Below are 23,456 nucleotides of genomic sequence, written 5' to 3'. Positions count from 1 at the left end.
AAATAGTTTGAAAACTAGAAGAATATCACAACGGGCGGCTGGTTGTAGTAGAACTATTGTTTTGGAGCATTTTCTTTGATTTTGGGGAAAGTGCATGGGTACCTTTACTCTTTTTTTCTTAAACCAAGGAAGCCTAGCTGAATACTTGGTGATTTGGTTTGAAACTCAGGGATAAACCCATTGCATTCATATTATAGAGTTCGTGTTGGAGAAACACATTTTTTTAGTGTAGTATTTAATTTCTGAAGTATATACATATAAATATGATTATACTCTTTGACCAAGCAAGCGCTACTTCTAGAAAATTTTAATATAATTCCAGAAGAAGAAAACAAGTGATATGTGTAGGTATTTTTATAGCATGTTATTTGCCAATGTGAAACACTTGTAAAGGTACTAAATACTCAGCAACTGCGAATTGGGTCATTAATCTTATAATTTGGGCTATTACATTAGATAATTATACTATTACTTTTAATTGGACATTATATTTTAAATTCGATGTAGAAAATGCCAAAAGAGGGGCGCCTGGGTGGCTCAGTCATTAAGCATCTGCCTTTGGCTTGGGATCGAGCCCCGCATCGGGCTCCCTGCTCGGCGGGAAGCCTGCTTCTCCCTCTCCCACTCCCCCTGCTTGCGTTCCCTCTCTTGCTGTCTCTCTCTCTCTGTCAAATAAATAAAATCTTAAAAAAAAAAAAAAGAAAAATGCCAAAGAAAAATACATACCTTTTATTAAATTTCATTTTGCGATTTCTTATTCCTTTGATTTGAAACAAGACACGTGACATCTTTCTTCTGCACTGAGATATCAGTGCCAAGTCTTATAACTCACTTGTAAGGAGCAAAATAGAACTCAGCCTTGACTCCTTTAACTGGAAGAGCTATTTAGTTTTACTCAGTTTCATTATATAATAAATTCTATAAAGTTCCTTTAAATATTCAAAACTAAGGTAAAAATATTAAAAAAAAGAAATGAGCATTGCGATTAACGGTGTAACCATGTAAGAGGCTGATGTGAACAGCAAAAATGTTGGATGTGTACTCATGAAGATGTTAACATTGCTGACTGGTGGGAATTCAAGTGATTATTTTCTCTCTTTTTTATATTAAAACTTTTTTTTTTATAATGAATATGCTTTTTTACTGAGATGAAAATAGACATTTTCTCCCCCTTTTCCTTTCCACACTTGGGAGCCAATCTCCTGTCAAGCCTTGCCCATTCCTATCTAGTGTATGTGAGAGAGTCAGGCTCCCTCGAAAGCGTAACCAGCATGCCACCGAGAAAACGACCACTGTGAAAATAAACGTTCTGCAAAGGAGTCTGAAAGTTCTGGGGGCTAGACGGCCTTGTCATTGTGAGGATAGGTAATGATTAAATTTTGCCTCAAACACTGAATTTAAATAAGGATTAAATTAAACATATAACTGGGGCGCCTGGGTGGTTCAGTCGTTAAGCGTCTGCCTTCGGCTCAGGTCATGATCCCGGGGTCCTGGGATCGAGCCCCGCATCGGGCTCCCTGCTCGGCGGGAAGCCTGCTTCTCCCTCTCCCACTCCCCTTGCTTGTTCCCTCTCTCGCTGTATCTCTCTCTGTCAAATAAATAAAATATATATTAAAAAAAACAAAAAAATTAAACATATAACTTTATGTTCTTACTCTCTTGGGTCATTTGTTTCATTAATCATTAAATTCAATCTCTGTGTCCCTCTCATTATTATTACTTTATCACAATTATGATTTTATGGGCTTGGAAGGGAAGGTTAGTTCAGCAGGATTATGAGAGGTTATGAGGAGCCTGCAGAGTAGTCCACTGAAACCTAGGAAAGGCCTCCTTGCTAGCTCAGCCCCTGACTGTGGGTTAAACCAGGCCATGCGAAGGAGCCCTCCAGGCAGCCCTGTCAGGGCACCGTGATTGCAAGAACTGGGAAAGGTGGTAGGTTACTATAAATAACACCCTAACTTATTTATGCAACTGGGGGAAAAAACCAAACAAACTGATACAGATCTTAAGAGGTAAGAAAAGCTGATCTGCTTTGGATTTTATGTCTCTTCTACCATTTGTTATTATTATTTTTTCTACTAAACTTTATCTGGTATCTAGAGCACAAGCAAGATAGCCTTAAAAGGCATAGGTGAATACTCCTTTCCAGCCCCTAGGACGTAAGCAAGGAAAGAGCATTGCCACACACGTGGACATGTACTCTCTCGTGGGCTTTCCGTGTCCTTCAAAACATACCTGCTGTTCTCGGGCCTCAGAACAGACGGCAAAGGCTGATATTTGATATGGAACGAGCTTGCAGTTTGAGCTACTTGGTGAAGGCTCCTTTCATCTTTATCAGGAGATGGATCACAAGGCCAAACTCCAGAGTATGACTTAGTCACTAAAAAAATGGACTTAAGCACCAGCCATTACCAAGGGGATGGAAAGGTATAGGTTGTCCAGCAGCTAAAACACCCTGAAGTATCTCATCAGGGCCAGAAAGGGGGCCAATCACTCTCAACCAAGTGGCTTTGGCTCAGGTGCTGAACTCCTCCCTTCACTCTACACTCTTTATAGCCCTTCATGTCGGTGCCCTGAGCTTCCCTGCCTTTCATCAAAGTAACAGATGGGGTGGAGGGGCAGGCATATATGCCAAGGACTCTAAGTTCCTCTTATAAGAAACTTTAAAATGGTCCTGAGATTTCTTCAAATCGAATCATGCCTACATGAAGGGCTGATGCTGAAATCAGGAGTGTGTAGGCTCAATGGGCTGGCTGGGCTCAGATCCCTCATAAGATAGGAATTTACTGAGAACAGAGGAAATCTAATTCTTATTTTTTATTTTTTTTTTTAAAGATTTTATTTATTTATTTGAGACAGAGAGAATGAGAGACAGAGAGCATGAGAGGGAGGAGGGTCAGAGGGAGAAGCAGACTCCCTGCCAAGCAGGGAGCCCGATGCGGGACTCGATCCCGGGACTCCAGGATCATGACCTGAGCCGAAGGCAGTCGCTTAACCAACTGAGCCACCCAGGTGCCCGAAATCTAACTCTTATTAAGAGATGATGACATCTGGCCTAGGGTAGCTGCTTCTCAAAAGCAGGTAATATTCTCCACTGCAGGAGTGACTCACACTGTTAATTGTGAAAATCCTTTTAGTTCCAATAGTTCAAATACAACAGCACCTGGATCTATAGTTTTGTTCTCCCAGCAAGCTTTTTCATCCTCCTCTGGTTTCTACCTCCTGCTTTGCTCTCCTTTTGGGGGGATATTTCTCCCGCTTAACAGGAGGCCTTAGGAGAGGCATTCAAGGACAAGATGAGTCCATGATCCAGTCCTAGCCAATCAGAGTGTGCCATCTCCAGAGTGAAAGCGATTAGTTTAGCCCAAGCCATGTGACCCAAGCAGGATCAATCCAAATCTTCCCTGGGACTTTTCAGCTGGGCCAAAATGCGAAACTGCTTTTTACAAAGCTTTTTTAAAAAAAGGCATTTTAAACATACGCTAAAGTGGTGAGAATCATATATGAGCTCCTTGGAACTCAACACCCAGCTTCGACATTTATCAACCAAAGGGAAATCTAGAGAAGGATAAACTGTCTTTTTCTACTGGGGATGTTGCACCCTGGAAAATGGTGCTGTCAACAGCCATCCTATCCGTTGGTGGAGTGAGTCTGACTCCAAAAGAAACCCAAACAGCAACGTGGAATTATAGCAGAGCCTTGAAGGCTACATTTGAGCTCCTTAATCCAGCTGAGCCTGAAGCCGAAGCTACCCCTGTACTTTCTTCCTGCTTAACCAGATCAAGGAGAGTTTCTGGTTCTTGCAAAATGTGGCATCTAAGATGAAAACCTTAAAGAAATACTCATTAAATATTTTCTAACACCTTGTGTTTATTTTTGAGGTATCTGGGGAAAAAAATTCATGGGAAATCTTTAAGAGGACTAAAGGGAAAGGAGCACTTTAGACATATTAAAATGAGATTACCAGGGGGCGCCTGGGTGGCTCAGTCGGTTAAGCATTTGCCTTTCGCTCAGGTCATGATCCTGGGGTCTTGGGATCAAGTCCCGCATTGGGCTCCTTACTCAGCGGGGAGCCTGCCTCTCCCTCTGCCTGCCACTCCCCCTGCTTGTGCTCTCTCTCTCTCTGAGATAAATAAAATCTTTAAAAAAAAACAAACAAAAAAACCAAACGAGATCATCAGCCCTTTAACTTCACTCTGCCCAAAGGATAATGTCAGTCCCACTGTAATAACAGCCATCTACTAAAAAATTAAACTATGTAACATAGACATCATGAAGGGCTGTAACAATGGGTGGATATTTTCACCCTTAAATAAAAAAAAAAAAAACAACCTCATACACAAAATAATCAAGGCCTCAAACCCATTCGGAGTCTCTGATTCTGAATTATCTTCAAAGCAAGGAATGAATGGATACAATCACTCCTGAGCATTCAGGTAAGCCATTCTTGGGTATGTAATGAACTCTTTTCCTGGCTGTTCCTTCACCATCCATAATACTTACACTTTTGCTTTGCTAGTTCTTGTATTAGATCTTCATACACTTGCGAAAAGAGATCCTCTTCTGATTTTGTTCCATCTAGGTAAACTGAAAAGAGAAAGGAGAGCAGTTCAAATGCCAATGGGCCTATTAGTAGAGGATTCTTACTCTGGCATCTGACATCTCTTAAGAATACTAGTAAGTTTAGGGGCGCCTGGGTGTGTCAGTCAGTTAAGCATCTGATTCTGGATTTCGGCTCAGGTCATGATCTCAGGGTGGTGAAATCAAGCCCTGCGCTGGATTCTGCCCTGGGTGTGGAGCCTGCTTAAGAGTCTCTCTCTCTTGGGCGCCTGGGTGGCTCAGTTGGTTAAGCGACTGCCTTCGGCTCAGGTCATGATCCTGGAGTCCCGGGATCGAGTCCCACATCGGGCTCCCTGCTCGGCAGGGAGTCTGCTTCTCCCTCTGACCCTCCTCCCTCTCATGCTCTCTGTCTCTCATTCTCTCTCTCTCAAATAAATAAATAAAATCTTTAAAAAAAAAAGAGTCTCTCTCTCTCTCTCTCTCTCTCATTCTGCCCCTCCCCGCTAAAAAAAAAAAAGAATACTAATAGATTTAAATAAAGAACACAGGACCTTAAACACTTAAAAAGAAATTAATAGCCATTAAAGACAGAAAAATTACAGTCAAGAAAAAAGATAAAAATTGGTTTAATAGGGAGAAATGCATATTAACAGATGTGAAAATTATTATTATTTTTAAAGATTTTATTTATTTATTTGAGAGAGAATGAGAGAGAGCACATGAGAGGGGGGAGGGTCAGAGGGAGAAGCAGACTCCCTGCTGAGCAGGGAGCCCGATGTGGGACTCGATCCCGGGACTCCAGGATCATGACCTGAGCCGAAGGCAGTCGCTTAACCAACTGAGCCACCCAGGCGCCCGGGAAATTATTTTCTGAAAAAGAAAGCGTTAAATGGCACTGTGTATGTGGCCCTTTAGCAGCACTGAGGTGGTGCCTCCCCAGAAGAATCATTTAAGGGGGTGGTTCTCCAACTTACTTATGCATCAGGATCACTCGTGAAGCTTGCTTTTTTTTTTTTTTTTTTGGTGCAAAAAGGTGATTTTTATTAAAGCATGGGGACGGGACCCGTGGGCAGAAAGAACCATGCAGGGGTTTGGTCTCTGCTACGTGTACTGACTCAGCATTCTCCAGGCCTGGGAGATATGTATTCTTACCCAAAATGGCATACGTAATTTTAGAGAAAAGGTGGAAGTTCAATAGGTTAAAGGAAGAAAAGAACGCTTTAATCAGAAAACTGGAGGTAAGAGATAAATTTGCTTGTTAAGAAAAGGATGCACAGTTTGGAAGGGCTAGAATGCGGGAGGTAGGAACACTGGAGAGGTGAGATTTTAGAGCAAGGCTGTCTATGCCTTAGTCTTTAGGGGCCTGTTTGGATTTTATCCCAAAAAGCTGGAGACTCTTTTTTTTTAAAAGATTTTATTTATTTATTTGTCAGAGAGAGAGCACAAGCAGGGGGAGTGGCAGGCAGAGGAAGAGGGAGAAGCAGGCTCCCCGCGGAGCAAGGAGCCCAACACGTGATCCCATGACCCTGGGATCATGACTTGAGCCGAAGGTAGCCGCTTAGCTGACTGAGCTACCCAGACATCCCACCAAAAGCTGGAGACTCTTTGCAGGCATTTAAGCAAAGTGGGGGCATGGTTAGATGGGCATTTTTTTTTTAAGTTTCATTTTTAGGCAATCTCTCCACCCAATGTGGGTCTTAAATTCACAACCCTGAGATCAAGAGTTGCATGCTCCACTGAATGAGCTGGCCAGGCACCCCTAGATTGGCAATTTAGATGGAGAGGGAGAGAGGGGCACCCTCCATATTTCTTATGTCATTCTGTTCTATTAAGCACATAATACATCCATGCTCACATAGCCAGGGGAATCTCACTAAAACAAGAATTTGGTATTTATCATGTCCTTGTTTGAAACCTCTCTGTAGAGGGCTTCCCAATTCTCCTAGGATAATGACCCAAGTCCTTAATTGGCCTATGGCCTTGTAGAGTTTAGATTTTCCTTATGTCTCCAGCATCCCCTCTCTCTCTTGGTTTTCTCTACCAAAAATACACCAACCTTTTTTCAGGTGCTATTCATTCCTTCCTGTCCCTGGCCTTTTCGTGTACTGTCTGGAGTGATCTTCTGTCCCCCTGAACTACCTCCCTTTGTCCAGTTAAACCCCTCAAGTGTGGTTTAAGTAGCTTCCTCAAGGAAGCCTTCCCTGATTGCTGGGCCTCGGGTAGTCCCCCTGGAACTTGCACTTAGCATAGCTAGAAAGGACATGCTCATGCAGCTAGTGTTTTTAAGGCCGGTTTCCCTGATAGAATGCCGGCTCCTAGGAGTAGGGGCTGGGTTTGTCTTATTTTCCTCAGTATCAACAGGGCAGTGCCTTGTCAGGAAGGCATTCGATTAATACCCATTTCATGAATGACCATCTAGAAGTTGACAGGCTTTGACAAGAGCCTTACAGAGAGAAACAGAAACCAGGACAGTCAATTGTGGAAGGGCCCAGAGTGTTCTGGCTTAAAGGCTTCCTTTATAATGTAATCCATGAGAAAAATACCTCCTTTTAAAAAATCCTTTCTCTTGTGGACTTGGAGCAATGACAAATAAAGGCCTTCTGTGGGGGGAGAAAAGGTACTTACCAATTTCCCACGTGATGTTCTCCATTTCTTGTTTGTGCTTTAGATACATGGGCCACACGTGGCCATCAAAGTACCCTGGGACGTCTGGAGGCTTGTAGACCCTTGTACTACCAAAACACATAGGAAACTTTATGTGCACAGAAACACACAATTAATAAAAGTAAAATAATAATGGTCAGGATAATGGGAAAAATCACTGAGACTGAATCTAAACAGAATTAAGAGTATACATTTTAGATTCAACACTAGTTACAAAGAGAACAAAACAGATTTAGTTTTCTGATGCAAATTACTTTTGTAATTCACTATCATTCAAAATTATCTCCCCCTCCTTCAGGGCTTTATAAGAGAATTAAGAGACAAAAAGCAATGTAAATAATGACAGAGGACCTGATATGTTGGCTTAAGCTTTCAATTAACTGGTGTTCTTTGTGTCTGTAACAAAGTAAAAGCTCATGAATTTAGAATCATAATCCACATATAGTTTACTTAAAAAAATTTTATTTTTAATTGAAGTATGGTTGACACATAAGGTTATATTAATTTTTTTTTTTTTTTTAAGATTTTTTTATTTGACAGAGAGAGACACAGCGAGAGAGGGAACACAAGCGGGGGGAGTGGGAGAGGGAGAAGCAGGCTTCCCGCGGAACAGGGATCCCGATGCGGGACTCGATCCCAGGACCCTGGGATCATGACCTGAGCCGAAGGCAGACACTTAACAACTGAGCCACCCAGGCGCCCCGAGGTTACACTGGTTTCAGTCAAACAACATAGGGATTCAACTTCTCCTTATGTTAGGCTCTGAGCACCCTGAGTGTAGCTACCACCTGTCACCATACTGTGTTGTTACAAACACTATGGACCCTACTCCTTATGCTGTGCTTTCTATCCCTGTGTTAATTTTGTCTTTTGAATTAGAATCCACAAAGGTGATTTCAAAACTCACCTCCTCCTTCTCTTACATTCTTCATAAGGAATCGTCAGAAAGTAGCTTCGGTTCCACAGAGTGTCGAGGGGCCTAAAATAACAGCATCTTGAGTTCACGAGGTTTCCCCCCATTCATTCAGAGTCAATAAGAGGTTGAGGATGCTTACTTATAATTAAAGAGAAGGAAGCCTTCGATGATTAATATGGGAATTTCCTCGGTGCTTCCAGAGTCTGTTGATACCAGTGAGTGTCTTGAGCTTTCCATCCAGCAGGAAATGGTGGACATCATTTTTTCCATGTTAAGTGCTTCAAGCACTTCAAACAAACATACGAAAATATGAAATAGATACAACAAAGGGTTTATGATGTGGCTTTTTATGAGGAGTATATCCAGGGTTCTATAAATACATAGAATAATGGTATTTTATTTACCCTTCAAAATACGTAATAATAAATATTTTAGACAAACTTAAACTCTATTATTGACAAATTGGCATGTTTGAAACATTTCTAATATGGGAAATTTCAAATATATATAAAAGTAGAGAGTATAATGAATTCCCATGTCCCCATTACCAGCTTTGGCAATCATAAACTCATAGCTAATATTGCTTTATTTATAGTGTCTATCCCTCCTGACTATACAAAAGTTTAACATTTTTGGGTGACAAAATATCTGTACCTCTGAAACAAATAATACATTATATGTTAAAAAAAAAAAGAAGATAGTAGGAAGGGAAAAATGAAGGGGGGAAGTGAACGGGGAGACGAACCATGGGAGACTATGGACTCTGAGAAACAAACTGAGGGTTCTAGAGGGGAGGGGATGGGAAGATGGGTTAGCCTGGTGATGGGTATTAAAGAGGGCACGTTCTGCATGGAGCACTGGGTGTTATATGCAAACAATGAATCATGGAACACTACATCAAAAACTAATAATGTAATGTATGGTAATTAACAAAACATAATAAAAAAAAGAGATGTGATTACATAAATGTAATGGGATATCCTACATGGGATTATGGAACAGAAAAAAAAAAATGTTAAAACTAAGGAAATCTGGGGGGAGGAGCAAGATGGTGGAGGAGTAGGAGACCTAAATTTCGTCTGGTCCCAGGAACTCAGCTAGATAGGGATCAAACCATTCTGAATACCTACGAACTTAACAGGAAATCGAAGACAAGAATAGCAGCAACCCTCTGAACAGAAAAGCGACCACTTTCTTGAAGAGTCATATTCTATCCCTTCATAGTAGTTAACCTTATTTTTGGTATATATATATAAGTTGTTCTCTCTTTAAAATTTTGGGATACAGTTTCTCCTAACGGACCAAAATATACCCTAAATCTCTAGTGTCTTCTTATCTTACCAATTCCTTTTATGAAATCTTTTATAATTTTCATCTTTATAGTCATATTCCATCCCTTCATTGTATTTACCCTTACTTTTGTACATATATAAGTTTTTCTTTCTTTAAAATTTTGGGAGGCACTTTCTTCTAACAGACCAACATATGCCCAAAATCTAGTGTGTGGCACTGATTTATGCACCAGCCTGGTCATATTTGATCATATTCTGTTTTATTTTGTTTGTTTTTATCTTTTCCTTTTCTTTTTTTTTTCTTCCTTTCCCTTTCTTTCCCCCCGGTTTCAGGTCTCTTCTGATTTGTTCAGTGTATATTTTTCTGGGGTTGTTGTTACCCTGTTAGCATTTTGTTCTCTCATTCATTTATTCTCCTCTGGACAAAATGACAAGATGGAAAAAATCACCTCAAAAAAAAAAAGAACAAGAGGCAGTACTAACTGCCAGGGACCTAATCAGTACGGACATTAGTAAAATGTTGGAACTAGAGTTCAGAAGGACGATTTTAAAAAACCAGCTGGGGGCGCCTGAGTGGCTCAGTTGTTAAGTGTCTGCCTTCAGCTTGGGTCATGGTCCCAAGGTCCTGGGATCGAGCCCCACATCGGGCTCCCTGCTCCACGGGAAGCCTGCTTCTCCCTCCCCTGCTCCCCCTGCTTGTGTTCCCACTCTCATTGTGTCTCTCTCTGTCAAATAAATAAATAAAATCTTAAAAAAAAAAAGATACTAGCTGGGCTTGAAAAAAGCATGGAAGATATTAGAGAAAACCTTTCTGGAGAAATAAAAGAACTAAAATCTAACCAAGTCGAAATCAAAAAGGCTATTAATGAGGTACAATAAAAAACGGAGGCTCTAACTGCTAGGATAAATGAGGCAGAAGAGAGAATTAGTGATATAGAAGACCAAATGATGGAAAATAAAGAAGCTGAGAAAAAGAGAGATAAACAACTACTGGATCATGAGGGCAGAATTCTAGAGATAAGTGATACCATAAGATGAAACAATATTAGAATAATTGGGATCCCAGAAGAAGAAGAAAGAGAGAGAGGGTTAAAAGGTATATTGGAGCAAATTATAGCAGAGAACTTCCCTAATTTGGGGAAGGAAACAGGCATCAAAATCCAGGAGGCACAGAGAACCCCCTTAAAATCAATAAAAATAGGTCAACACCCCGACATCTAATAGTAAAACTTACAAGTCTCAGAGACAAAGAGAAAATCCTGAAAGCAGCTCGGGAGAAGAGATCTGTAACCTACAATGGTAGAAACATTAGATTGGCAACAGACCTATCCACAGAGACCTGGCAGGCCAGAAAGAACTGGCATGATATATTCAGAGCCCTAAATGAGAAAAATATGCAGCCAAGAATACTCTATCCAGCTGGGCTGTCACTGAAAATAGAAGGAGAGATAAAAAGCTTCCAGGACAAACAAAAACTAAGGGAATTTGCAAACACGAAACCAGCCCTACAAGAAATCTTGAAAGGGGGCCTCTAAGCAAAGAGAGCCTAAAAGTAACATAGACCAGAAAGGAACACAGACAATATACAGTAACAGTCACCTTACAGGCAATACAATGGCACTAAATTCCTATCTTTCAATAGTTACCCTGAATGTAAATGGGCTAAATGCCCCAATCAAAAGACACAGGGTATCAGATTGGATAAAAAAAACAAGACCCATCGATATGCTGTCTGCAAGAGACTCATTTTAGACCCAAAGACACCTCCAGATTGAAAGTGAGGGGGTGGAAAACCATTTACCATGCTAATGGACACTAAAAGAAAGCTGGGGTGGCAATCTTATATCAGACAAATTAGATTTTAAACCAAAGACTATAATAAGAGATGAGGAAGGGCACTATATCATACTTAAAGGGTCTATCCAACAAGAAGATCTAACAATTGTAAATATCTATGCCCCTAACATGGGAGCAGCCAATTATATAAGCCAATTAATAACAAAAGCAAAGAAACACATTGACAACAATACAACAATAGTTGGGGACTTTAACACCCCCCTCACTGAAAGGGACAGATCATCCAAGCAAAAGATCAACAAGGAAATAAAAACTTTAAATGACACACTGGACCAAAAGGACTTCACAGACATATTCAGAACATTCCATCCCAAAGCAACAGAATACACATTCTTCTCTAGTGCCCATGGAACATTCTCCAGAATAGATCACATCCTAGGTCACAAATCAGGTCTCAACCGGTACCAAAAGACTGGGATCATTCCCTGCATATTTTCAGAGCACAATGTGCTGGAGTCCAGCTCCAGCCGGGGTGGGTCTCTCGTAGGAAAGGACGGCGTCGGCGAATGAGGAGACACAGACACAAGGTCAGGTTGCAAGCATCTCCTCCTGACAGCCTTGGAGGAACTTTATTTATATGTTAGGATTTTTTTTTGTTTTTCCATACTTTCGTAACATGTGATTATGTTTTTTCACAATTGATTGAGATAATCTTAGATCATTTTTTTGATTACAGACATAGCCTTCTTTTATTTTTCTTTTGTAATGATTAACATGACCTTTATTGATTTCTGCTTATTGACTTTCGCTAAAACTAAAAAACAATACGCAAAGAGAAAGGTGCTAGACAGAGCGTGACCATCTTGTTATTTTGTTCTATAGTGCAGGAAATATAGTGAACTGTGGAACAGCCTGAGCTGTTCCTTTCTTAGAATCTTGCCACTTCTGAGGCGCCTGGGGGGCCTCGTGGAATTAGTTTCATTATGATTGCTTAGATAGGCGTAACTAAGATGAGTAGTTACTTTATCATGAAACCCCAGAAATATTCCCACAATTATAAAGATTGCCATAAACAAAATGAAAGAGAATAGCAAGAGCCAGCTGTGGAGTCTCCTGTTTTCAGGATCGTCCCCCATACTTGGACTTTGTCAAACAGCATGAGTAGCTTGGCTCGCGCCAACAATGCTTTGAAAATAGAACTCAATCACAAGAGGAAAGTCAGAAAGAACTCAAATACATGGAGGCTAAAGAGCATCCTACTAAAGAATGAATGGGTTAACCAGGAAATTAAAGAAGAATTTAAAAAATTCATGGAAACCAATGAAAATGAAAACACAACTGTTCAAAATCCTTGGGATGCAGCAAAGGCGGTCCTAAGAGGAAAGTATATAGCAATACAAACCTTTCTCAAGAAACAAGAAAGGTCTCAAATACACAACCTAACCCTACACCTAAAGAAGCTGGAAAAAGAACAGCAAATAAAGCCTAAACCCAACTAAAGATCAGAGCAGAAATCAATGAAATAGAAACCAAAAGAACAGTAGAACAGTAGATCAACGAAACTAGGAGCTGGTTCTTTGAAAGAATTAACAAGATTGATAAACCCCTGGCCAGACTTATCAAAAAGAAAAGAGAAAGGACCCAAATAAGTAAAATCATGAATGAAAGAGGAGAGATCGCAACCAACACCAAAGAAATACAAACAATTGTAAGAACATATTATGAGCAACTCTATGCCAGCAAATTAGATAATCTGGAAGAAATGGATGCATTCCTAGAGATGTATCAACTACCAAAACTGAACCAGGAAGAAATAGAAAACCTGAACAGACCTATAACCACTAAGGAAATTGAAGCAGTCATCAAAAATCTCCCAACAAACAAAAGCCCAGGGCCAGATGGCTTTCCAGGGGAATTCTACCAAACATTTCAAGAAGAATGAATACCTATCCTTCTGAAACTGTTCCAAAAAATAGAAATGGAAGGAAAACTTCCAAACTCGTTTTATGAGGCCACCATTACCTTGATCCCAAAACCAGACAAAAATGAACTATTGGGACTTTGTCAAGATAAAAATTCTCCCATCAAAAAGGAGAATTACAGACCCATATCCTTGATGAACAAGGATATAAAAATTCTCACCAAAATACTAGGCAATAGGGGGCACCTGGGTGGCTCAGTCGGTTAAGCGACTGCCTTCAGCTCAGGTCATGATCCTGGAGTCCCTGGATCGAGTCCCGCATCGGGCTCCCTGCTCGGCGGGGAGTCTGCTTCTCCCTCTGACCCTCCTCCCTCTCATGCTCTCTGTCTCTCATTCTCTCTCTCACAAATAAATAAATAAAATCTTAAAAAAAAAAAAAAATACTAGGCAATAGGATCCAACAGTACATTAAAAGGATTATTCACCATGACCAAGTGGGATTTATCCCTGGGCTGCAAGGTTGGTTCAACATCTGCAAATCAATCAATGTGATACAATACATTGAAAGAAGAAAGAACAAGAACCGTATGACCCTCTCAATAGATGCAGAAAAAGCATTTGACAAAGTACAACATCCTTTCTTGATCAAAACTCTGATTTAGAGTATAAGGATAGAGGGTACATACCTCAATATCATAAAAGCCATCTATGAAAAACCCACAGCGAATATCATTCTCAATGGGGAAAAACTGAGAGCTTTCCCCTTAAGGTCAGGAACGCGGCAGGGATGTCCACTACCACCACCGCTATTCAACATAGTACTAGAAGTCCTAGCCTCAGCAATCAGACAACAAAAAGAAATAAAAGGCATTTGAATCAGCAAAGAAGAAGTCAAACTCTCACTCTTTGCAGATGACATGATACTTTATGTGGAAAACCCAAAAGACGCCACCCCAAAACTGCTAGAATTCATACAGGAATTCAGTAAAGTGGCAGGATATAAAATCAATGCCCAGGAATCAGTGGCATTCCTATACACCAACAACAAGACAGAAGAAAGAGAAATTAAGGAGTCGATCCCATTTACAATTGCACCCAAAAGCATAAGATACCTAGGAATAAATCTAACCAAAGAGGCAAAGAATCTGTACTCAGAAAACTATAAAATACTCATGAAAGAAATTGAGGATGACACAAAGAAATGGAAAAACATTCCATGCTCATGGATTGGAAGAACAAATATTGTGAAGATGTCAATGCTACCTAGAGCAATCTACACATTCCATGCAATCCCCATCAAAATACCATCCACTTTTTTCAAAAAAATGGAACAAATAATCCTAAAATTTGTATGGAACCAGAAAAGACCCCGAATAGCCAGAGGAATGTTGAAAAAGAAAAGCAAAGCTGGTGGCATCACAATTCCGGACTTCCAGCTCTATTACAAAGCTGTCATCATCAAGACAGTCTGGTACTGGCACAAAAAGAGACACATACATCAATGGAACAGAATAGAAAGCCCAGAAATGGCTGGTCAACTAATCTTCGACAAAGCAGGAAAGAATGTCCAATGGAAAAAAGACAGTCTCTTCAACAAATGGTGTTGGGAAAAGTGGACAGTCACATGCAGAAGAATGAAACTGGACCATTTCCTTACACCACACACAAAAACAGACTCCAAATGGTTGAAAGACCGAAATGTGAGACAGGAGTCCATCAAAATCCTAAAGGAAAACACAGGCAGCAACTTCTTCAACCTCAGCCGCAGCAACTTCTTCCTAGAAATATCGTCAAAGGCAAGGGAAGCAAGGGCAAAAATGAACTATTGGGACTTCATCAAAAATAAAAAGCTTTTGTACAGCAAAAGAAACAGTCAACAAAACCAAAAGACAACCGACAGAATGGGAGAAGATATTTGGAAATGACATATCAGATAAAGGGCTAGTATCCAAAATCTATGAAGAACTTAACCAAACTCAACACCCAAAGAACAAATGATCCAATCAAGAAATGGGCAGAAGACATGAACAGGCATTTTTCCAGAGAAGACATCCAAATGGCCGACAGACACATGAAAAAGTGCTCAACATCACTTGGCATCAGGGAAATCCAAATCAAAACTTCAAGGACATACCACCTCACACCAGTGAGAATGGCTAAAATTAACAAGTCAGGAAACAACTGATGTTGGCAAGGATGCGGAGAAAGGGGAACTCACCTATAATGTTGGTGTGAATGCAAGCTGGTGCAGCCACTCTGGAAAACAGTATGGAGGTTCCTCAAAAAGTTCAAAAGAGAGCTACCCTACGACCCAGCAATTGCACTACTGGGTATGTACCCCAAAGATACAAATGTAGGGATCTGAAGGGGTACGTGCAACCTGATGTTTATAGCAGCAGTGTCCACATAGCCAAACTGTGGAAAGAGCGAAGATGTCCATTGACAGATGAATGGATAAAGAAGATGTGGTATATGTATACGATGGAATATTATGCAGCCATCAAAAGGAATGAAATCTTGCCATTTGCCACGATGTGGATGGAACTGGATGGTATTATGCTGAGCGAAATAAGTCAATCAGAGCAAGAAATATATCATATGACCTCACTGATATGAGGAATTCTTAATCTCAGGAAACAAACTGAAGGTTGCTGGAGTGGTGGAGGGTGGGAGGGATGGGGTGGCTGGGTGATAGACATTGGGGAGGGTATGTGTTATGGTGAGCGCTGTGAATTGTGTAAGACTGTTGAATCACAGACATGTACCTCTGAAACAAATAATACATTATATTTAAAAAAAAAAAAGAAGATAGCAGGAAGGGAAAAATGAAGGGGGTGGAAATCGGAAGGGGAGATGAACCATGAGAGACTATGGACTCTGAGAAACAATCTGAGGGTTTTAGAGGGGAAAGGGTGGGGGGATGGGTTAGCCTGGTGATGGATATTAAAGAGGGCATGTACTAAATGGAGCACTGGGTGTTATACGCAAACAATGAATCACGGAACACTACATCAAAAAAAATAAATAAATAAATAAATAAAACTAAGGAAATCTGAATAAACTATGGAGTTTATTTAATTTAAAAAAAGACAAAATATCTATAAATTAGTTTGAAAAATAAATGACACATTGGGGGAAATATCTGCAATGTATTTCATCAAGAGCTAAAATACATTATCTCTTTTTTTAAAGATTTTATTTATTTGAGAGAGAGAACGAGAGAGTGCTAGCAGAAAGGGCAGAGGGGTAGGGAGAGAGAATTTATAGCTGACTCAGCACTGAGCATGGAGCCCTACATGGGGCTTTATCCCAGGACTGCAGATCGTGACCTGAGCTAAAATCAAGAGTCAGACACTTAACCAACTAAGCCACCCAGGTGCCCCAAGAGCTAGTATCTCTCATATATAAAGGGCTCTTACAAGTAAGTAAGAGAAAAATCATTAAAAATTTCATAAGGGACATGAATATGTTCCTTTTAAACTCTAAAATATTCTATTTTTTGAGCTTACAATTATAATTCTAGAAAATTATTCCAAAACATTCATTCTCAAAGTGTAGGACCTAGACCAGCAGTGTTACTATCACCTGGGAATTTACCAGAATTATAGTTTCTGAGCCCTACTCCAGAACTACTGTATTGAGCCATCTGGACTTAAAGAGGCTTTTTAGTGGAAGGTTATAAATTATGGATTAACTTACTCACTAGACATAGGGCTATTAGGATTTTTCTCTTTGTTCTGGTGTGAGTTTTGGTAAGTTGCATTTTTCTAGGAAATTGTCAATTTCATTCAAGTTTTCTAATTTAGTTGTTGTTCATAACATGCTCTTATCTTTTTAATGCCTGTAGGATCTGCAGTGGTATTACCTTTTTTGTTTTTGGTATTTGTAATTTGTGCCTTCTCTTTTTTTTTCTTGGTCAGTCTTGTTTAATCTGTTTGGGGATCAGTCAGATTCTTGAATTTGTAGGTTTATGTCTTATGCCAAGTTTGCAATATTTTACACAGTTACGTCTTTTTTATTTTTATTTTTTTTAAGATTTTATTTACTTGAGAGAGAGAGAGCATAAGCAGGGGGAGCAGCAGAGGGAGAGGGAGCAGCAGGCTCCCCACTGAGCAAGGAGCCCAACGCGGGGCTCCATCCCTGAACCCTGGGATCATGATCCCAGCTGAAGGCAGATGCTTAATTGACTGAGCCACCCAGGTGTCCCCATTTACTTCTATTTTAGCACCACACTTTTTCTCCTCTCCTTCTGAGACTCCAATGATATGAATGTTAGAGTTTTTGTTATTGCCCCATATTTCTGTTAACTTCTTTTCAGTCTATTTTCTCTCTGTTGTTCAGAGAAGAGTAATTTCTATTGTTCTGTCCTCAAATTCACAGATTCTTTCCTCTATCATATTTATCCTGCTGCTGAGTTTTAAAATTTCAGTTACTGTATGTTGTCAATGAAAACATTTCTATTTGGTTCTTTTTTACATCTTCTATTTTACTGAGGTTTTCTAACTTTTTACTAGATTCAACAATGTTCACAATCACTCATTGAAGCCTTTTTATGAATGCTGCTTTACAGTCCTTGTCAAATAATTCCAACATCTCTGTTATCACGGAGTTGGTGTCTGTTGTCTTTTCCCACTCAAGCTGAGAGTTACCTAGTTCTTGATATGACAAGTGACTTTTAGTCTTGTCCTAGGAAGTTTGGGTATCACATTGTGAGGCTCTGGATCCCACTGAATCTTCTTTTTTTATAGGCAGTTACCCTGCTTAGGTGTAGTATGCAGCTCCAAGAGGGGGTGGATGGCCATCCCCCTGCTGAACCTTACCTACATGGAGGGGGAGTTTGCCATGGGAGGAGAAGGAGGCAAGTGGAATGTTGCTGTGGCTTCATTGCTAGAAGTTCAGTCTCAATTGAATTCTGCTGACAGTAGCTGATGCTCTCTGGGTGAGGAAAGTGGAGAGTCAACTAGCACCCCCTCACACTGCCTCATTCTGTCGCTGCTGCTAGATGGGTGTGGAAATTCAGTTCCCTGTCTGGTTCTACTAATGGGACCCCTGTGGGGTCCCCTGCCTTGCTGGTGCCACATGGGTCCAGAAGTCTTGCTCACCACCTGGCCCTGCTGACACCATGAAGGGAGGATGGTTTTTCTTTTTGTGTTTGGCTACAGTAAGGTGGATATTATCAAAATGATTTTCTATTCAGTGCGCCACTCTTTTCCTGGTCCTTTGACTACAGGGTACGGGTTTCTTGGGGCTTTTTTGTCTGTACCTATTTTTGATACCATGTTGCACACCCCTCAGACACCCCTTCCTGGCTATATGACAGGTAAGAAGAAAACCCAGAGAATCACAGCTACATCATTCCTCAAGTCCCAAAGGCCCTAGCCAGTCTGTTCTCTTCTTTTTATCTTTGAGTATTCCTTTGTTTGTTGTGCTCCATCCAAGGTTTTCAATTATAAGAGGGAGAAAGAGCAAGGAATGGGGCCAATCCATCTTATCTGGAACCAGAAATACCATCAGTTTTAATATATTTTCATTATTGTTCAGTTTAAAGTATCTTCTAATTTTCACTGGGATTTATTCTTTACCCCACAGGATATACAGAAGTGCTTTGCTTCAGATGAAAGGTGATGACATATGGAATTTACTTCAGAAAATACGTAAGGAGAAAGTGGGTGAGGGCATAGATGAAATATAAATTGGTCAAGAGTGCATCATTTTAAAAGCTGGATGATCAATTCATGAGAGTTCATTATACTTTTCTGTCTACTTTTGTATATGTTTAAATTTTTCTGGAAAAAAAAGGATACTGATTAATTTCCAAACACTTAGGAATTTTCTACTTACTCTTTTGTTACTGATTTCTAATTCAGTTCTCTGTAATTAGAGGATATCTCTATATTACTTCAATCTACTGAAATGTACTAGGACTTGCTCCATGCCCTTGCATATGTCTTCCATTTTAGTTAATGTTCCTGTATTAAGAAAACAAAAATGTGTATTCTGCTGTGATTGGCCACATGTTCTATATATGTTAGTTTGGTTAAGTTTGTTAATTGTGTTGCTCAAATCTGTTATACCCTTATAACTTTTGTCTGCTTTTTCCATTAGTTATTGAAGAGCTTGTACTAATAATCTCCCACAATAATGATAGATTTGTCTATTTCCCTATTTAGTTTTGTCAGTTTTTGCTTAATGTATTGTGAGGTTATGTTATTAGGTGCATACAAATTTTAGATTATCTTCCTGTTGAATTGACCCATTTATCTCTATCTATCTCTAGTAATAGTATCTCTAGGGATACTCTTTGTGTTTATTTTGTCTGATATTAGTAGTTATACCAGATTTTTTCAGTAGGTGTTCACATGGCAGATCTTTTTCTAGCCTTGTCTACTCTTCTTTGTCCTAATATTTAAATATATGTCTTGTAAGGTGCTTATACTTGGGCTTTTCTTTTCTTTTCTTTTCTTTTCTTTTCTTTTCTTTCTTTCTTTCTTTCTTTCTTTCTTTCTTTCTTTCTTTCTTTCTTTCTTTTCTTTCTTTCTTTCTTTCTTTCTTTCTTTCTTTCTTTCTTTCTTTCTTAAAAACAAGCTTGACAATCTTTGGAGTATTTTAGTTCGTTTAACTTAATATAGCTACTGATATATTTGGCTTAAATCTATCATTTTACTCTCATTTTCTATTTTTCTATCATCTTTTGACTTCAAGTTCTCTATTTTTTACTTCTGACTTACTTTATCAACTACATTTTAATGATTCCATCTATTCATAGACTTGATAGCTATACATCTTTAAACTTTTCTTTTGGTGGTTGTAAAGATCTCGGCATTACCTTGACTTACTTTAAATTTGTACACTTACCTAAAAATTTCAGATTTTTTCCTTAGATTCCTGGAAGTGGGACACTTGACCCATGGCATGAATATTTTAAGGTCTTTGGGACATATGCTCAATCTCTCTTCCAGAAGGGTTATGTCAATTAATATTCCCAGCTAAAAGAGTTCTTGCTTTATTGAGTCATCATTAGATAATCAGGTAACTGTGCCATTATTAGATAATTATTGCTTTAAAAATCTGTTTACTCGGTGAGAAAAAAAAGTAATTTACAACTCTTTGACTACTCCTGAGGTTGACTTTTTACTGTTTATTTATTAATCAAATAACTTTTTGCTTCTATGAATAGCTTATTTATATCCTTGGACATTTTTCAATTGGAATATTAGTGTTTTTCTTATCAGCTTACAAGAACTCATTTGAACTAGGAATAATTCTTTGTCAATTATTGAAAATGATTTTTCTTTGTTTAACGCTTACTTTCTAAGAATCTTCCTCACTAACCATCAGAGGAGGGGATGAAAAGAAAAAAAATATTCTGGCTGGAGCTCAAGACACAAGAACAGGCAGTGACTCAAGGATTTTGCTTCTCTTACAACTATCAAGTGTCTGTAAGAACTGATTACACAACATTTTTCCTCTAAGGTCCTCAAAGTTAAAAATAAAGAATGCAGTTCATGGCTTTTTAAGAGAGCTATTTCTGTTGCCAGTTTGCATAAGCACTCAGTGATCATCTTGTTCATCAAAAAAGTTGATAAGACCATTAAATATAGTTTATTAGCATGATATTCTCTATAGGAAAATAAATTATTTTCTGATGGACTTTATAATCCTTTGGCTTCAGTGTTAGATTGGGCAAGGGAGCAAGGTGAAACCATCTCAAAAATACGCACTAACCTTTATGAGCAGTGGAAAGAAGAAACAAGCTGTCCAGTGCACCTTGGTCACTGGGAAGGTAAGCCCAGAGGATGAGCATAGGGTTTGCTTCAGGCGAGATTGCAGGAACGGGGTGAAGGAAGTATGCTTAGTTATGTGTGCCCCAGACAGGGATGAGTGGAGTACCAGCAAACCTACCTTGCTTTAGCTTTAGAAGAAAAATCTATTGTTCCAATGTTTTCAGTCTTAAATATAAAACTGGGGAAAAGGTTTCATTTATTTAAATAGTTAGACATAAAGCAGAAACCTTTACAAAAGTATGTGTAAAGTACAGCAATATATTTGAGCACATTTTTGAGACTGTCTTCATAGACAGAAAAGGTATTCGGGTTTGAAAAAGAAAATGAACATTAGCGAATGTGTCACAGACTCATCTACTTACCGTCATACTGCAGAAATCCATTTGTATCTGTCTCTATCTCAGACTCTGGCTGGTAAAAAGAACAAAGCACCCATCAAAACTGTGCAGTGCAGAAGAAATACAACTATAGAATGAAGAGGCGATAAACTTTTACTAAACGCTTTGGATGTGGAGAATAAATAAAATCAGAGCCGTACCAATAAGTAATGCCATCTAGTGGATAAGGGACATTACTGCATGGAGCCTACCTTCTCTACAAAAACTCTATCACTCAGCAAAGGCTTTTTGGATGTAATTTCATTAACTTTGCCACTAAAACTTTGTTGTGTTAAATGAATTATCTAAGATGTTTTTACAGATACCTTAAAGAAATCATCCTGAGATATGACACTGCAGTTTGGGAGGTGTTTCTGCAAATTCTTAGCCAGTGTTGTCTTCCCGCCATTTGTCACACTGAACAGAAAAAGGAAAAGAAAAAAAATTGAGCATACCAAGAAGGAAGATGCATTTAATATAAAACATTTTATTTATTTTTATTTTTTTATATTTTAAAAAGATTTTATTTCTCAGAGAGAGAGAGAGAGAGAGAGAGAGCGCACATGCATGCATAAGCAGGGGGAGCCCCAGGCCAGAGGGAGAAGCAGGCTCTCCGCTGAGCAGGGAGCCTGACACAGGACTCGATCCCAGGACCCTGGGATCATGACCAGAGCTGAAGGCAGACGCTTAACCGACTGAGCCATCCAGGCGTCCCTAAAACATTTTAAAGTGATCTTAGAAAAAAGATATTTAAAACAATACGTAATACCTAAGAAGAAATTATTTCTTTCATAGCTATGTTGGTAAGTAAGTAGATCTACTTACTGTAACAGATGAGGAGAAATAAACTGGAAAGGATGGAGGAGAAAGGTCACTATGTACCGGGCAAGTAAACTGGGTGATACGAAGTCTTAAAATTCCAGCTACTGTGTGGGAAGCAAAAGAATGTTTCGTCTATACTGAACCATTCCCAGGGCTCATGTGCAACACTGAGAATATGAGTAGCACGTTTTAGTGCAAGTCCCTACAGCTGCACGTGGTCACTGTGATTTTGTTTCAGTGTGCCATGGAGAAAAATGGAGGACTGGCTTATGACAAGCCACGTACCACGCATTCACATCTCCACTGTGGTGCTCCCTTTCTCCTTAATCTTGCTCCACTTTGGGCCAAATGGGAGGCCCACTGAAGCTTGTCACAGGGAGTCAGTTACTTGTCCCTCCTGGCTGGCCCGTGACATCGGGGAGAATGGGGATCCCCTGTGTACCTAGTTTTCCAGCGTCTAGCACCCCACATAGCACCAGAGAGGTGGGTCTGCAGTCAGTCATTCAGTCAGAGCTTTTTTTAACCCGGGGCTGCTGCCTCAGAGGGTCTGGGGACACATTTGTGGACTTTGCCAACTTGAATGGGAAAGAAATTACATCTTTATTTTTATTACATTCTAACAGAATTTTAGCTTTTCCTTTCATTATAAGGAAAAAACAGCAGTGGTATTAACAGTACGCATGGCTTTGTCACCACTAGAAATCATAGATATTTTCATATCACGGTGCAAGGGGGGCAGGTATCTTGGAGCATGATCGATATTCATTATTATTTCAAATTGATGGCAGTTTTTAGACCCACCCCTGGACACTGTTATTTAATAAGTTAACTATGTATATATCACAAAGCAACAATCTGTTTTTTAAAATAATTTTATAACTATATTTCAACATAACTGGTTTCCTTTATATTCCTGTATTTTATTTTATGCATTTAAAACCATTACTCTAGGGGTGCCTGGGTGGCTCAGTTGGTTAAGCGTCTGCCTTCGGCTCAGGTCATGATCCCAGGGTCCTGGGATCGAGCCCCACATCGGGCTCCCTGCTCAGCGGGAAGCCTGCTTCTCCCTCTGCCTGCCGCTCCCCCTGCTTGTGCACGTGCTCACTCTCTCTCTGTCGCTGACAAATAAATAAACAAAATCTTTTTAAAAAAATACTAGAATTAGATGATTTCTGCTTGATCAATTAGTCTATTGGAAATATTTAGTAGCCAATATATGTTCATCAAATAATCAATCAATAATTCCAACCACCAGGGCGCCTGGGTGGCTCAGTCGTTAAGCATCTGCCTTCAGCTCAGGTCATGATCCCAGGGTCCTGGGAT

The 23,456-nt window shown here is 39.6% G+C and overlaps 1 protein-coding gene and 1 non-coding gene across 7 annotated transcripts in view; both read right to left on the bottom strand.

Annotated features, from left to right (window-relative positions):
• The window catches only part of NMRK1 (nicotinamide riboside kinase 1), a 39,300-nt gene that overhangs the window by 8,885 nt on the left and 6,959 nt on the right, over positions 1 to 23,456 (bottom strand). For 3 of the 6 annotated variants that reach the window (XR_004683516.1, XM_035029037.1, XM_035029036.1), the window contains exons 3-8: positions 21,638 to 21,728; positions 21,297 to 21,345; positions 8,280 to 8,427; positions 8,132 to 8,203; positions 7,186 to 7,292; positions 4,504 to 4,587 (exon numbers count right to left, since the gene is read on the bottom strand). Coding sequence is in view for 5 of the 6 variants with exons in the window: in XM_035029037.1 (XP_034884928.1) it covers positions 4,504 to 4,587; positions 7,186 to 7,292; positions 8,132 to 8,203; positions 8,280 to 8,427; positions 21,297 to 21,345; positions 21,638 to 21,728 (551 nt within the window). In the remaining variant the exon portion in view is untranslated. The other 3 variants (XM_035029040.1, XM_035029039.1, XM_035029038.1) reach the window with 2 other exon arrangements.
• Positions 1,184 to 1,297, bottom strand: LOC118026424. The gene has a single exon (XR_004683574.1). It is a non-coding gene; the product is annotated as a small nucleolar RNA SNORA12 (small nucleolar RNA).

Source organism: Mirounga leonina, unplaced genomic scaffold (genome assembly GCF_011800145.1).
Source record: "Mirounga leonina isolate KUSES-001 unplaced genomic scaffold, KU_Mleo_1.0 Mir_224, whole genome shotgun sequence".
Taxonomy (NCBI): domain Eukaryota; kingdom Metazoa; phylum Chordata; class Mammalia; order Carnivora; family Phocidae; genus Mirounga; species Mirounga leonina.
The sequence above is the reverse complement of the archived record's forward strand: the minus strand, read 5'-3'. Positions and strand labels throughout refer to the sequence as shown.